Here is a 14,846-nt window from a genome sequence, read left to right on the forward strand (position 1 = left end):
AGGCTGGATTATAACCTTCACTGTGTTTAGGTTTTTTTATAAAACTGCTTGTCTCACATTCCTCCAGCTCAACCAGAGTCAGCTGAATTCCTCTGTAATGTGATGACTTGGACTGGAGACTGACAGAGGAGCGTTTGTGAGCTCAAATGGTGAGGTGTGACGCAGGACAGCCTCAACGCCCAGACCCAGACCCTGACCCTGACCCTGACCCAGACCCAGACACCCACCTGAATATTTTTTGTGGGCTTGTAAACACAAAGCTTAGATGATCAAGTCCCTCGATTGGACCAAGAACCAAGAAACACTGTCCTCACTCTCTATTCAGCTCAAGTCATTTACCCTGGAGACCCTGAAAACTCCTCAGAGGTAAAGAGGCCTACCTAATCAAGGGTGCTTCCACTAAAACCAGTTTAAAGTCCCAAAAGACTTTCTACACTTTTCTGTCTGAAAACCTCACTGGTTAGTTCAAGGGCCTCTCATGACACTGAAGTCTAATGCAACTCCTGACACACCTTTAGGACCCCACAGGGACCCTTAGACTTCCATTTAGATCAAAGAGACCTACTCAGATTCTATCAGCACCCACTGAAAATCCCCTACACCCTTCCAAGAACCCTTAGAGCCTCTGTGAGGACACCCTGACACCACATTTCCTTGATTACCATCACATCACCTTCCTAGAACCCCCTGAAGAAACTACAACCCCTTGATGATGCTGTAAAACCTCCTTAATTAACATATACATTCTCCTTAGGACCCCCAAACCTTAAAAGCATCTCTACTCATTCAAAGATGTCTCAAACTCCTAGAAATCATCTTGCATCTCTTTAAAGATGTTCAAAGGTTGATAACAGACCCATGGAACCACCGTCTGACAAGGGGCCTCTAGAACCTCCACAGAGGTCTGTGGAACTTCTTCACGTACCAACTCAATTCCTCTTGACACATTAAGTTTAATGGAACCCCAAAAGGGACCCTGGACCTTTGACCACAGACTTCTGAGCCTCCTGAAGCACTTCTTGAATGCCCTCATCCTGGGAACCTAATAAAGACATTGAACCTTTTCCTTACTGGGGCACTCCCAGTTTGAACAATATGATCCAGGTGGTTTAGGGTGGAACATCAGGCTTGACTGGAAACATAAAGGTTAAAAAATAACCGTGCTAGCTCACTTTGCCGCATGCACCAGCAACAAACCAGGCAGGATTTCTCTCCTGGTTGTGAGCTGTGACTGTGGACTCCCGTAATTTAACTGTTAGTCACTGAAACTCGTTTAGAAAGCAATCCTCAGACTCTCATCCAACTTCCTGTGTTTGTTGTGCAGAAGGGAGCCTGTGGTTGAAATCAGATCTGTCATTTACATAAGCGCACACACACACACACACACACACACACACACACACACACACACAGAAACTGATGGTATCAAAGCTGATTAAACACTGTAGGCAGGCAGATAAGAACAATAATCAGCCGTCCGCTCTCAGCTCACCTGTGCTGAACCAGGAAGACCTACAGACCAGTGCAACCCTAAACCAAAGACTACCACAGCTTCACCTTTGGTTGCTGTAGACCTGGTTCTTTAGAGAAATACTACCAGTGACACCACTGAAGACGATGTCTCTTTTGACTTTATGTGCAGTTCACTGTAGGAACACAAAGACAGAAGGACTGTGGAGACACTGTCGAGTTACTGTGGGATGATTTTACAGGAGACGGAGAGGTCACTAAACTCAGCACCGAGCACCACAAACACAATAAAAAGAGTAAGACTGTGCTGTTGTTCCATAAGAAGTGCTTTTAAGTCTGGTTTTTGACCTCCTGACGCTGTCAGTGATGAACACTTAGGAACACGACGAGTTGACTGCGTGAAGAAATAAAGACATTAAAACTTCTCCGCAAACATCAGGGGAATATATGAAGGAACTCAACCACAAAGCCGTGACAGAAACATTATATATTACTCTAGTGATGATGTTCTGAGACGAGGTCAATTAATTAAATACTGCATGTGAAGGAAATGACTGCAGAAATACAGATTATAGGAAAACACTGCAGATACGTGGAGCATGGAAAGAAACTGTGATGTCTTCTGTAAACAGGTGGACACTGACCCCAACCCTCCCTTTAAGGACAGAAGACAGACTGAAAGCATCTAAACTGACAGACAGCCCAGAGGACAGCAGGACACTGTGAGCATGAGAAGGACACGTGTCCCCACAAAGCACGTCCCGCTCAGGTGACAGCCCCGCTCAGGTAGATCACGGGTCACGGTGGAAAAGCAGCACATGTCGGTGTGACTCCCACCTCCTCCTCGGCGGCGGCTCCGTTGCCTACGTGGGCCATTTCCGACTGTCCTCCCTCAGGTCCGCTGGGTTCCACTGCTGTCCTATTTCTATCAGGAGAACCGCGATCCCATGATCTGTCATACACTCCGCCTGTCCTCGAGACGGATGAGCGTTTTTATTTGCTTCCGACTGACGTTTGATCCCGTTGATTCCGCGCGACGTTCCCGGTAGTTTGGCTCATGTGGGGCTCCGGCTCGTCCTCCTCTCCGCCGGGCGCGATGCTTTCTGGACACCGATCCCTGCTCTCTTCCGCGAAGAGAAGGAACACGTCCACACACACACACACACACACACACACACACACACACACACACACACACACACACACACACACACACACACACACACACACACACCTCCCGTGCTTCCTTTTCCCCGCCCACCAAACCCAGAATTTGTCCAATCACAGCGCGTGTTCACCTGACGCACGTTAACGCTGCAGACCCGCATCACGTTCACGCTCTTTACAGGCTGAAACCTGTCTGCGTGCAGCGGAAGAAGCAGCGAAACCACGAGGAAGAAACACAAGAAACACCGTGTGATCACCTTTATTCACAGCACCGTTCAGACAGAGGTGAACAAAGAGGCCGGAAACGTCAACAAGTGTTTCATCCAAACCTGAAAGTGCAAAATCAGAATCAAAATACACGTAAAGAACCAAAAGCGGGAGGAGTCACACGAGCGGAAACTTCAACTTCCTGATGGATTCATGTGTTCATCACTGCGATGCTGCAGCTGAGCAGTGCCGGGTACAGTACATGTACTGGCTGTGTGATCACATGACCGCACAGCATCAGTGTGAGCGTGAACGTTTTATGAGAACATCATTTTAGGTCGTAATCTTACGGATGAAAGTCAGGAAAGTTTGTGATAAAGTTGCATTTCTCCAGGAATAACTCGATATTTACAGAATACACGTCTTAAGTTTTACTAGATAAAAGTGTTTTGAGACAAAGTAGTTATTTTAATTCTACATGATTAAGTGAATATTTCAGTCATCTTCATTTTTTCTACTAGGAAAAAACAATATTTGAAAAGTTATCAATAATATATAATATTTATCAATAATTATATTTTTATTTATGTTGCACTTTTCAAGATTAACCACAAAAATATTTTATTTTTATACTTTTAATACGACTGAGATCAAGTTTTCATTATATTTGCCAAAAGAGTATTTTCAGGATTCATTTGCAGTTTTACAAGTCAGAATATTCAAACTAAAAAGAAACTTTTTTGCCAAAAAAACCCAACTTTGTCTTAAAAATCTTTGTCTCATGACACTTCTCAGGCTTTCAAAGGAAAAACATGATCCACTGTAACAGTCTGAGACGCCTTTTAAAACTTTAATCTTCTAAAAGTTCTTGAAGTAAAAATGACAAATTTACACGACGGCTGAGAAAATGACTGTAACAGCAGCACGAGTAAAAACACAGAAAAGAATGACGAAAAAAACCCCTCATGGTTTCAACCTAAAACAGAATAAAACCTGTTGCTGTAAACAGTTTAGTGTGAACTCTGACCTTCCATGAGGCTGTTTAACGCTTCGGTTTGGACTTTTAAATTGATACAAATGTCGTTTTAACAACAAACTAAAAAAAAAAGAAGCACATTCTCAATAAGACCACGTTTCCCATCAGCCCTGTCACATCCTGACATGAACAGCACCAACACTTGGAGGTTCTTCACTTTAATTGTATTAATGTCTCTGTGTTTATTTACAGAATCTTTAGTGAGACGAAAGAACACAAAGCATCTTTAAAACTGAAGAGCAGCTTTAGTAACAAGTCCACAGCAGACTGTCCAGTCCTGTGAGGTCCCCACGTCCCCGTAAGTACTGTTACTGAGACATTTATTCAAAAAACTCTCTTTGTGGAGACATAGTGTGATGGTCGTGGATCTGGGTTTGTCGGGGTTAATGCTCGTTAAGGCAAAGAGATAAACACTTCAGGTAAAGTCAATATTAACTGTACTAATGTGCTCATTAAAAGGAGCTAATATGTATAAACACCAACAACAGGCCGTCGGCCATCACTGCGTCCGCTCAGGCGGATGATCCACCGAACGCTCGACGCCACCTCAGACACAACAAGACACTTTGACCACAACAGGAAATAAATAAGCCGGGCTGTGAAGGCAGCACGGCGGCGTGCACGGCGAGCGTGCGATGAGGTAATGCGGTAGTGGATTCTTTCATTGTCCCGTTTCAGGCCCACCCCCCTCAGGTCAGAGTTGGTTTGGCCCGAGCTGAACAATGAGCCTTCAGGAAGAGTCCAACGAAGACGCTCCTGGAAACACAGCAAACATTCATCTGTGTTCCAGTAATCAAAAAATTCATAACAAACAAGAATTATTGGTAACACAGTTGAATATACGAGTAAAGATAATGTACTGTGATAGTAAATATAATGACCAATGAAAAGCTGTTTCTGTGTTTCCTTAACACACATCAGCCAATCACATGTGAACCCTCAGCCCATCAAACTGATTCATTTTATTGATCTTATTTTTAGTTATTTATTTCTTATGTAGCACTTTTTTGGGTTTATTTACCTTCTGTTCTCGCCTCTTCTTCCTCTCTCCCCATCGTCTTCTCCTCTTCCTCCCCTCCTCCTCCATCAGTCCTCCTCCTCCCCTTCACCTGGCCCATGCGTCTCTTCACCTCCTGCAGCAGCTCCTCCCTCTTCAGACGCTCCTTGCAGTGCTCCACCCGCTGAGCCTCCTCCAACTCCTTCTCCTCCAGCAGGGAGCGCAGGAAGGCGGCGCTCACCACCTCCTCCCCCTCCCCCACCAGGTAGGCGTTCTTGAAGCGGTTGTAGAGCATGGAGGCCTTGCACATGATGGCCTGGTTGGCTCTGTAGTACCTCATCTACACACATCAACGACACGAAGGAGCACACACACTTAAGCTCAGCTCACAAACTCAAATCTTTCTGCTTTAACTTCTGCTGCACGTACTTTCCCCAGCGTGGCCACCAGCTCGCTGTGTCTCTGGACGTGTTTGGACGTCACGTAAACCATGCTGAGCTGATCCAGCGCCATCAGACACTTACCGATGTCCTGAAAGACAGAAGCAGCCAAGCGTGACTTGCCTCGCTAATGCTAATTAGCAAATGTTAGCATGCTAACAAGCTAAGCTAAGCATGCTAAACAGAGACTGAGTAGTCTTTACATAGGGAGCTTCAAACGTGTGTCAGCAGAAGAAGAAGGACAGTGGACAGTGAGTGAGAGCAGCTTACAGGACTGTCCGTCTTCAGAGAGATCCGGATGTCTCCATGGATCCTGTGGAGGGTCGAGTCCGTCAGCGTCACAGTCGAACTCTTCTTCTTCTGCTGTTTCTCCGCCTCCTCCACCTTCCCTCCGTCTGAGGGATCACTCCTCCCCTCTTCTTCTGTGCTTGTCTTCTCCGCACTTGCGTCTTTTTTTGACTCTGTCTCTGGCCTCTCTGCTGTCTCTTCTGCACCGCCTGTTGTCGTTTCCTCACTTTTCTTCTTCTGCAGTTTTGTCTCTGCTGTGCGCCTCTGCTTCTTCGTTTCTTCGGTGGTTTTACTGTCTTCACATTTTTCACTCTTGTCCTCTCTCTTCTTCTGCTCTCTCATCGTCACTTTCTCCACCTCGCTTTCGTTCTTCTTCTCTTGTGTTGCTTTCTGATCCTCTTTGCTCTTTTTGTCCCTCTCTGTCTCCGTTATGTTCTTGTCTTTTTTGTCCTCTGTCGCTGCTCTCGCTCTTTCAGGCTTCCTCTCCGCTTCTGCACTTTTGTCCATCTTCCTTCCTTCAGATTTCTTTTCTTCGGTGCTCCTTCTCTTCTCTCTCTCTGTCTCCTTCGTCCTCTCAGAACTCTGTTTCTTGTCCTCTTCCTTGCTGCTGTCTTCCTTGTCCTCTCTGCTCGTCCTCTCCTCTTTCTTCTTCTCCTCTGCCGCCGCGGTCGTCCCTCCCATTACCGTCTTCACCTGGACCTTCGTCCCCTGCCCCGCTGTTGCTTTCACTATCTTTCCGATAATTTTCCTCTCGTTCTTCTTTTCTTCGTCTTTCTGCTGCTTCGCCTCGTCACTCCTCATGTCCTCTCCTTTCTCCTCGTCTTTCTTTCCTTCAGCCTTTGTCTTGTCGTCCCTTCTCAGCTCGCTCTCCTTGTCTTTTGTCTTCACCTCGTCTGTAGTCTTTCTGGTGCTTTCATGGACTCTGTCAGTCTTCTTGTCCTCCTCTGTCTTCTGTTCGTCCTTCTTTACCTCCGGTCTCTTCTCTGCTGTTGTCTTTTGGCCGGACGTCTTCGTCTCACCCTCCTCTTCTTTCTCAGCACGTACTTTCTGTTTGACCTCGTTTGTTTTTTTGACCGTTTTGGACTTGTTTCTGTCCTTCGTCTCTGACACGCTCGTCTTACTGATGATGTCTTTGACGCCCGATTTCTTGCTGACCTTGGAGACGCTCGTCTTTTGACTTCCTGTCTTTTTAAAGTCCATCTTCCTCTTTGGTCCACTCCCGGTTTTCCTGGTAAGTTCAAAACAAACCTTTAACACTTCGTTTGACCCTTGAACTCTCTTAAACGTGTGTGTGTGTGGGTGGGTGTGAGTGTGTGTGTGTGTGTGCGTGTGCATGCGCGTGTGTCTTACTGGGCGCTCCTCATCGCCTCCCTCCTCTTCGCTCCTCTGCCGGCCCTCAGCAGACCTCTCAGAGACTTCAGCACGCTCTCCCTCTTGGCGGCCAGGTGGCGCTGTCGCTGCACCTGAGAAACACACCAATCAGAAAGCCTGAATCTTTTCTGCTTTGAACCTGATGAAAGGAGGTGAAAAGCTTTTTTACCTCCTCGTCCACAGAGCTGCCTTCTTTCTCCCTTTCCTCCTCCTGCTCCTCTTCCTCTGTCAGCTTCTCTTTCATTCTCTCTTTCTTTCCTTCCTCCCCAGCATCCCTTGTTTTCTCCTTCTGTTCCTCCTCCTCTGCTGTCCTCGTCTTTTCTCCAGTTTTCACCTCCTCTGTCTCCTTGTTCTTCGTCTCGTCTTTCTGCGCTTCCTTCTCTTTCCTCTTCCTCTTTGCTCCTCGGCTCTCCCCTCTCTTCGTGGTCTCTTCATTTCCCTCTGTGTCGTCCGTGTTCGTGTTCACCTGCGCCTCCTTTGCTCTCCTCCCTTTTCTTCCTCCACTCCCTGACCTTGTTTCTCTCCTTGTCCTCCCCTCTTCTTTTTCTTCGCTGACATCTGGTTTTGCATTCTTCATCTCCTCCTTCTCTGCTCTCCTTGTCTTCATCCCCTGGCTCTCTCTCTTCTCTTCTTCTGTTTTTTCTTTCACCGTCACTTCTTTCTTTCCTTCCACACCTTCATCCTGCTCTGCCTTCTTCCGTTTCTCCTCCTCTTCATCTTTCTTTCTTTTTCTTCCTCGTTTCCCTACTGTCACCTTTTCTTTCACCGTCACTTCTTTCTTTCCTTCCACACCTTTATCCTGCTCGGCCTTCTTCCGTTTCTCCTCCTCTTCATCTTTCTTTCTCCTTCTTCCTCGTTTCCCTACTGTCACCTTTTCTTTAACCGTCACTTCTTTCTTTCCTTCACTGCCGTCCTGATTTGTCTTCTTCTGCACCTTTTTCTCCTCATCCTTCTCTTCTCTCCTCCTCTTGACTCCTTGACTCTCTGATGACTTCTTCTCTTCTTTTTCTTCGTCCTGGTCTTCCTCTCCTCTGTCATTCTTGGACATTTGTGTCTTCAGTTTCTTGCTGACTGTTGGAGACAAAACCTCAGTTTAACATCCTGAAGATAAACAGTCAGTGTGTGTGTGTGTGTGTGTGTGTGTGTGTGTGTGTGTGTGTACCTGGAGAGGCCACAGCAGCACCAGCAGGTGTCCTCTTCCTGCACTGCTGTGCATCCACCTGACAAAAAACAGAAAACACCAATGAAAGACCACCTAAAGACAGAGTTAGCCCGGTCGCTAACAGGACGAGGACTTCACACATTCAGCAGATCAGGATCAGTGTCCTCCTGCATCCTGACAGGGTGTAAACCAAGAGCCCCAGTAAACCTGGACGGTGACACACAGCTAATCCACTCTGAACTCATTGAAATGAGAAGGCTGCGTCTTGTCAAAGCAGCGCTAAAGGTCTCATTTATCTCCTCTTTCCTGCTCTCTGCAGCCCGTTAGCAGCTGTACTTTTACGAGCAGCGCCTCCTGCAGACTCAGGCAAACAGCTCAGTTACCTTTGACTCTGCTCCTTTGCTCCTGGTCTTCACCTGACGTGCAGCCTCCCCAGGACCTGCAGCGATGGACATCAGTGCTATCTGGACCTTTGCAGACGTTAGCTTGGAGTCTGCCTTCGCCTGCGCTTCGATGCTACTCACAGTTTTCACCTCAGCTGGAACTTTACTTGCAGTCGTACTTTCAGCCGCAGGTTCGCTGTCTGCCTCCGTCTGTTTCTCAGCAGGTTTGTTCGGAGCAGCTTCAGACGCTTTGCTTTTTGTTTTTGCCATTTTTGTGGTTGTCTGAGGACACAGGAAGACAAACATACAGCATTCAGCTGTGTTTCATGTGCTCACACTGTGCTCCAAATGATCACGCAGTGATGAAGCTCAGCCCGTTTTATCTGTTCTGTCTTTTGATATAACTGGTATCAATCAGCCGTATTGATTAGTTTGCCAGTTGATCTTAATGAAAGAGAAACCTTAAATAGGTCGTTCCACATTATCAAACAGGTCTCAGCTCTTGTGCAGTGTGGGGAGGAAGATGAGCGGCATTAGAAGCTTCTCTGTCCACACATTCAAAGCCTCTTACCTCCTTCTTATTGTCTGCACAAACGGTTTTAGGAGGTTTTAGGCCGACACCAGCTGCTGCCTTTCTGCTTCTTGTATTCGCGGCCGTCTCGTCTTTGGAAGCAGAAGCCTGTTTTGAAGTGTGTGTGGAGTCTGTAGCTTTCTCTGGAGCAGATCTTAATGAAGCTCTTGTCAGAGTTACGGCCACAGTGGCACCAATTTCCTTTCTGCTCGTCATTTTACTTGGAGCTGGCTCACTGTCGGGCTTTGCGGGGGCAGATTCACTGGGAGTCGATTTAGTCTGGGTGGTTTTAAGTTTGTCGTTTGTCACTTGTTTAGCAGGTGTCGTTTTTGGGGCAGAAGTCAGTTTAGCGGGTGTTTTTTTAGTGGCAGAAGTCGGTTTGGCAGGTGTAGTTTGTGTGTTGGTCTGAGCTGCTACCTGAAAAAACAGGAGGACAGAGAACGTCTTTGTGAATCTGGATATTCAACAAGGTGAAATGTGTCAATTTTAGCACGCTGTCACTGACTTTGCTGCCTCCTTTACTGCCGACTCCTGGTGTGTTCTGGATCTCCCACATGCCTTCCGCGAAGCCTTTGATGCGAACGCCGCTGCCGTACTTCATCTTGTTGCCGACATAAGGAACGACGTTCTCTGGCGGGAGGTGACCTCTGAGGAAGAAAGGAAATCAACGCTCAATCAATGCTAACAGGTAACGCTATCTGGGAAGCGGCGTCACTGATCAGCAGCTGGGTGTACGTACATCTGATGGGTCCCGAAGAAGAAGACCGGGAGTCGCTTCTTGTTACCATTCTCTGACTTACACACCTGAACACACACACATACACACAAGTATTACATGAATGATCAGGGCACAGAAATACACAGCTATGTGTGTGTGTTTGTGTACATGCGCACCCTGGCGGGCCAGTGAGGGAAGCCCTTCATCTTGGCGAACACCAAGTCTCCCGGTTTGAACTGGTCACCCGCTTTCCCCGGCATGCTGCTGCTTCAGGCAGCCGAGCGCAGCTGCACAGCCTGAAAGAGAAGCACACATGGATCACTTGACCTCCATCAGAGTGCCTGAAGACTGTGGTCTCTTAAAGGTCAGAACAGCCTGAAAAGATCCAGATATTTTTATTATACTATTTAACATCTGCATAGCAGCCACAGAATGACACATATCCATGAACAATGGGAGGGATGATAAAGCCTGAAGTTAGTTAGAAAATCCATGAGTTTACTGATATTTATATCACATTTTTGTGAGCACTCCTCAGTGGTGTATACCTGTAACTCTTAATATCATTAAGTAACAACTAAACACATCTTAGACTGGAATACTCAGCAGGAAATGGAGGGACGATGAAGCTTTTAAAAAAGTCGGGTGTAGCAGAACTGGAGACTTCCAGTTTTCAATGTTTGTTAAAATCACAACAGGCTGGAGAGACGATAGAAGACCTTTTATCGATTTCTTTTTTGACAGCCTGCTGGAGTCTTTATGTGAACCTGACGTTGAGGTCTTATGGAAATGTTACTGACTGTGACTGTAGACTAAAAAAACGCAACAACGGCTAAACCAAGCTAGCTAACGTCACGGATCATGGTCACGAATGATGATTTCACTCAAGTACAAAATGCATCAGACACAAATAAACACCAACCTTTGTTTCATAATCTGAAACAATTATTCTGTTAAAATAACAAACGCTCGTGAACCCACGTGACTTTCCCTAAAGAGATTCTTCGTTTTAACAGTCTTCCACCTCTGCTGCTGCTGTGGTCCTGATCACAGTGACTTATCAGAACTTAATAACCGAAATTAAAAGTGAAAACAGCTCGTTCACTTCAGTGCTCACAGTGTAAACATCATTCAGCGCAGCGTCATTTGTGTGAAGTGGAAACAGTGACTGAGTAGTTTCGTTTTGAGCAGCAAGTTCACTGTTTACAAATACAGGCATGCTAGCACTGAAGCTAATCTCAGCTAGCTAGCCATCAGATCTAATTGGACGATTAAAATGGAGCTCTGCGTTGATTTTGTCGACTGTGCGATTAGTTGGACATTAAGACACATACTTACCGAAAACCGGACGATAATCTTCTGACAACGCAGATAAACGCCTCACTGCTTCCTCGGTACAAGAGGCTTCCTGTTACTAAGCTACGCTTTCATGCACGTCGCCATGTTGACCGATGAGCTCGCTCACGTGACGTTAAGCGCTTTCCCGCCTGCTGTTGGACTGGACCACTGAGCCGACTGTACCACCTGGGGATAAGTGATGATAACACAGAATTTACCTCGCTCACTCATTTTTTGAGGCATAGGAAAACGGTTTTTATTCTTTATTAATTCGCAGCAGCTATTGACATTACGGTATCAAGTTTTATCTTAATGTATGTTTGTCTTGTAAACAGCAGACTAATTAGCGTTTCTTCAGGTCCAGAGTATAAATCTGGTAAAATGATGAATATCATTCCAAAACATAAAACATAATAGTCTATGTGTATGTCGCATCAAAACTAAAACTTGTTCCCAACTTCAAGACAGTTTCAAGTCTACACAGTTTAGTTTAAATGAAAATGAACCGCAATGGCTGCCTAGAAAGTAGTAGTTCAGAAAAGCAGTAACTTAAAAGTTCAAGCCGATGTGAACTGCAGTAAAAACTTGCATGGTGCTCTTTAAACTGCGGCATTTCTTTGTCCCTTTTGACACTTCAGGAACTATTGTGTGTTGAATGCATTCAAACAAGTTGCAAGTATTACAGGAAAATATTTTTAATGTCAGTGAAATTAATACAAATTCATTTCCCCACAAATGTGCCCCGTTCACAGGCTTAAACTGTTTCTGGAACGTCCTTCTCTCAGCCTGTTAGCATTGCATACAGTACCAGACTTTTGGTACAGATACCAAAACAATACTCCCCCCCCCCCCCCCCCCCCCATTTTTTTAATTTCAGAAAAAAGTTCTTGAATGTTTTCTAAACTTTGCATAAATAAAATAGCCCCACATTGCAAACTTCTGATTTAAATCAGGAATCTAATCAATGTAAGAATAATATGTAGGTCAGCAATGTCTGACAGTTTAACAGTTTTTGATACTCTGTTCGGGACACGTTTGTTCTGCAGCAAAAAAGTGTGAAGGTTTGATACCCATCCCAACCATACATAGTTCTTATTATTTTAGAGTCTCATCATTTCTTCTTATATTTGTTTGATCGACAGTCAGAAAGAAGATTTCTCAGGAAAAGACTACAATCTCTTCTGGAACATTCACTGTTCGTCCCACCACATATTTGTGTCTGTGTGGACGTAAACCTCATCCTGACGTCCCCATTTGTAAACAGTCATCAGTGATGGTTTGTGTCTCACATGAGACACCAACACTGTGGAGATCAGATGTTCAGTACCTGCTAACGTCTTCCACAGTGCCGTCCATGCTCCACATACCGCAGACACTGTGAGGTCCTCTAGATGAAAGCCTTCAACAAACAGCAGACATGTCCACTGACTTACTGAGGACTGAAATGTCTGAAGGCACAGTAAGAACAAGAACATGAAACAAAGTACAACAGCTTTTTAATCGCTGCCACTGTCGCTGTCACTATCATCCTCTTCCTCTTCCTCTTCCTCTCCCTCTCCATCCTCCTTTTTTTCCGTTTCCTCCACAAGTCCTGAGAAGAAGTCATTGTCTCCGTGGGCTTTCTTGGTGAGAGACTTCATTCGGCCGTCTTTCTTCTTCCTCTTCCGGTATTCGTTGACAGTTGTATTGGGTAAACTGGTAATGTCCCAAAACTTGATGAGCTGGTCATGGGCGCTGCTGACCAGGAAGCGGGAGTCCCAAGACTTGGCAAGCTCTTCGATGGGTTCGCCGACGTGCTGTCCAACGCAGCCAATGACCCGGTTGGGAAGGAGGTTGACGGCTCTGATGGAGGAAGGAGAAAATTTTACTGTCATATGATAACATGTCGGTAACTTTCCATGTGGTGAGAAACACCCTTTCAGCCAGCAGTCGTAAAAGTTACCCAACTCACCGAATGTACCCGTCCATGGAGGCGGTGCACATGATGCTGTCATTGACAGGGATGATGCACTCCACCGACTCGGCCTTGATGGCGAAGCGATCGCTGGTGGCTCCAAAGCCGTTCCAGTTGAAGATGTAGAAGGTCCCCTCACTGGAGCCGCAAACTACCTTCCTGCCCCGCTTCATCAGCACCACTGAAGTCAAATCGCCACTCTGGTACTCCGACAGCAGCTCGAACCTCCGCCTCTTGATGTTGAACACGCCCATGGTACCATCACCACTGCATCAGGTTATAGCAGATAAGAATTTAGAGCATAGGTTTAAAGTTGACCATTTATATAACACATATATATATATATATATATATATATATATATATATATATATATATATATATACATATATATATTGAGGGGTCATTTTCATTGTCATTACCTGGCAGTGAGTAGGATCCTCTTGGCCTGGTCCACAGCAATGTCACTGATGTAATCGTCATGGTGTTTCAGATCCATGATGGCTGTCCCCTTCCTCATATCCCACACCTTCAGAAACAAACAAAACAAACATCTATAAAGTTACAGCCTTTGGAAGCTTTTGCAAATTTTGCTTCCACCATTAAAAAACAAAAATGACTGCATGCAAATTTGAATCGTGACCATAAAAGACCACCTCAACAGTCCAGCAGAGGAAAACTAGGACAAATCTAGTACTTTTTAGAGAGAGAGAGAAACCAGTTTAGTTCAAACTATCATTTTGGACCACTTGAAGGCCAGATTAAAGAGCCATAAGGGCCATTTAGAGCATTCAGAAACCATCACAGAGAATCAAAACATCACCTGGGATTGGTAAAAGACCAGCCTGATCCATCTAAAGACCATAAAAAGTACATTTAGGATCATCAAAAGGTCACGTTAGACCACTTAAAGGCCAGGTTTGTCCATTAAAACACGGATCAAGTCAGACCATGAAAAGACCGTCTCAGACTATCAACCAGACGTTATGTCGGGATAAATCTTGCTGGACACAGTTTTAAGTTAGTGACAGTGCTTGTCCGGACCTTGAGGGTACCTCCGTCGTCTCCGGTGGCCAGGATGTTTTCGTCCACCAGCAGCAGGCTGTTGATAGGGGCCCCGTGCGCCCCGCGGATCCGTGTGACCAGCTGTCCTCGCTCCGCGTCCAGCAGGTGGACGGCTTTGTCCCGGGAGACGCTGTAGAGCTTCATTCCGTCCGCGGAGAAGCGCACCTGCCGGCAGGACTTCATGTGGTGTCCGGACGACCACAGCTCCCGGTTCTCCCCCTCCGTACAAGAATAGGAGTACGCATACAAGTCCCCGTCCACGTCCCCGCACACCAGGATGTCCCTGCTCGGATGGAGCGCCACCGTGTTGGCGATCGCCTCCAGCCGAATGTCCTCCGGGGTTTCTCGGATCTTCGGCCCTGGCGGCTCGCCTCCGTCCTCGTCTTCGTCCTCATCCGTCCGATCCGGATCTGGGTCCGGGTCTGCCTGTTCTGAGTCAGAGGTGTCCGGGTCTCGGCTGGGTTCTGGAGCCTCTATATTGTCCGCTTTTGGGGGATCTGTCTCTGTGGACGCGATTTCAACGTGTTCTGTGGTCGCCGCCATGTTGTTTTCCGTCATTCTTTCTTCTACGCTGAACAGTGGCAGGTTTACTGCGGACAACAGGTCACACTGCCCCCTGCTGTGCAGCAGGGGGCAGCACGTCCTATTATAAGATCACAGCAAAATAATGTCGCACTAA

The 14,846-nt window shown here is 46.2% G+C and overlaps 2 protein-coding genes across 2 annotated transcripts in view; both read right to left on the minus strand.

Moving 5' to 3' along the window:
- The window catches only part of LOC143317410 (uncharacterized), a 25,681-nt gene extending 14,412 nt beyond the window's left edge, over positions 1-11,269 (minus strand). Inside the window, exons 1-13 of the mRNA XM_076725561.1 lie at positions 11,149-11,269; positions 9,987-10,106; positions 9,832-9,896; positions 9,598-9,739; positions 9,093-9,509; positions 8,522-8,803; positions 8,152-8,196; positions 7,146-8,063; positions 6,956-7,068; positions 5,588-6,833; positions 5,307-5,408; positions 4,902-5,217; positions 2,308-2,462 (exon numbers count right to left, since the gene is read on the minus strand). Coding sequence (XP_076581676.1) covers positions 2,308-2,462; positions 4,902-5,217; positions 5,307-5,408; positions 5,588-6,833; positions 6,956-7,068; positions 7,146-8,063; positions 8,152-8,196; positions 8,522-8,803; positions 9,093-9,509; positions 9,598-9,739; positions 9,832-9,896; positions 9,987-10,070 — 3,885 coding nt within the window. The 5' untranslated portion in view covers positions 10,071-10,106; positions 11,149-11,269. The remainder of the gene's footprint in view (positions 1-2,307; positions 2,463-4,901; positions 5,218-5,306; positions 5,409-5,587; positions 6,834-6,955; positions 7,069-7,145; positions 8,064-8,151; positions 8,197-8,521; positions 8,804-9,092; positions 9,510-9,597; positions 9,740-9,831; positions 9,897-9,986; positions 10,107-11,148) is intronic.
- A 129-nt stretch (positions 11,270-11,398) lies between these two features.
- On the minus strand, positions 11,399-14,734 carry wdr55 (WD repeat domain 55). The gene is made up of 4 exons (XM_076724832.1): positions 14,147-14,734; positions 13,525-13,631; positions 13,100-13,369; positions 11,399-12,990 (listed from the first exon to the last, which is right to left on the minus strand). Exons 1-4 carry the CDS (start codon positions 14,723-14,725, stop codon positions 12,645-12,647), a joined length of 1,302 nt encoding a protein of 433 aa, XP_076580947.1. The 5' UTR covers positions 14,726-14,734; the 3' UTR covers positions 11,399-12,644.
- Positions 14,735-14,846: the final 112 nt, after the last annotated feature.

This window comes from Chaetodon auriga, chromosome 24 (assembly GCF_051107435.1).
Source record: "Chaetodon auriga isolate fChaAug3 chromosome 24, fChaAug3.hap1, whole genome shotgun sequence".
Classification (NCBI taxonomy): domain Eukaryota; kingdom Metazoa; phylum Chordata; class Actinopteri; order Chaetodontiformes; family Chaetodontidae; genus Chaetodon; species Chaetodon auriga.

What these genes read in the sequence shown, in the direction of transcription:
- wdr55 (XM_076724832.1), bottom strand. Translation starts at nt 14,725, where the DNA reads ATGACGGAAAACAACATGGCGGCGACCACAGAACACGTTGAAATCGCG. An exon ending in AGGATCCTACTCACTGCCAG is followed by an intron (nt 13,370 to 13,524) that starts GTAATGACAATG and finishes AACCTGATGCAG; the next exon opens with TGGTGATGGTACCATGGGCG. An exon ending in TCCATGGACGGGTACATTCG is followed by an intron (nt 12,991 to 13,099) that starts GTGAGTTGGGTA and finishes TTCCTCCATCAG; the next exon opens with AGCCGTCAACCTCCTTCCCA.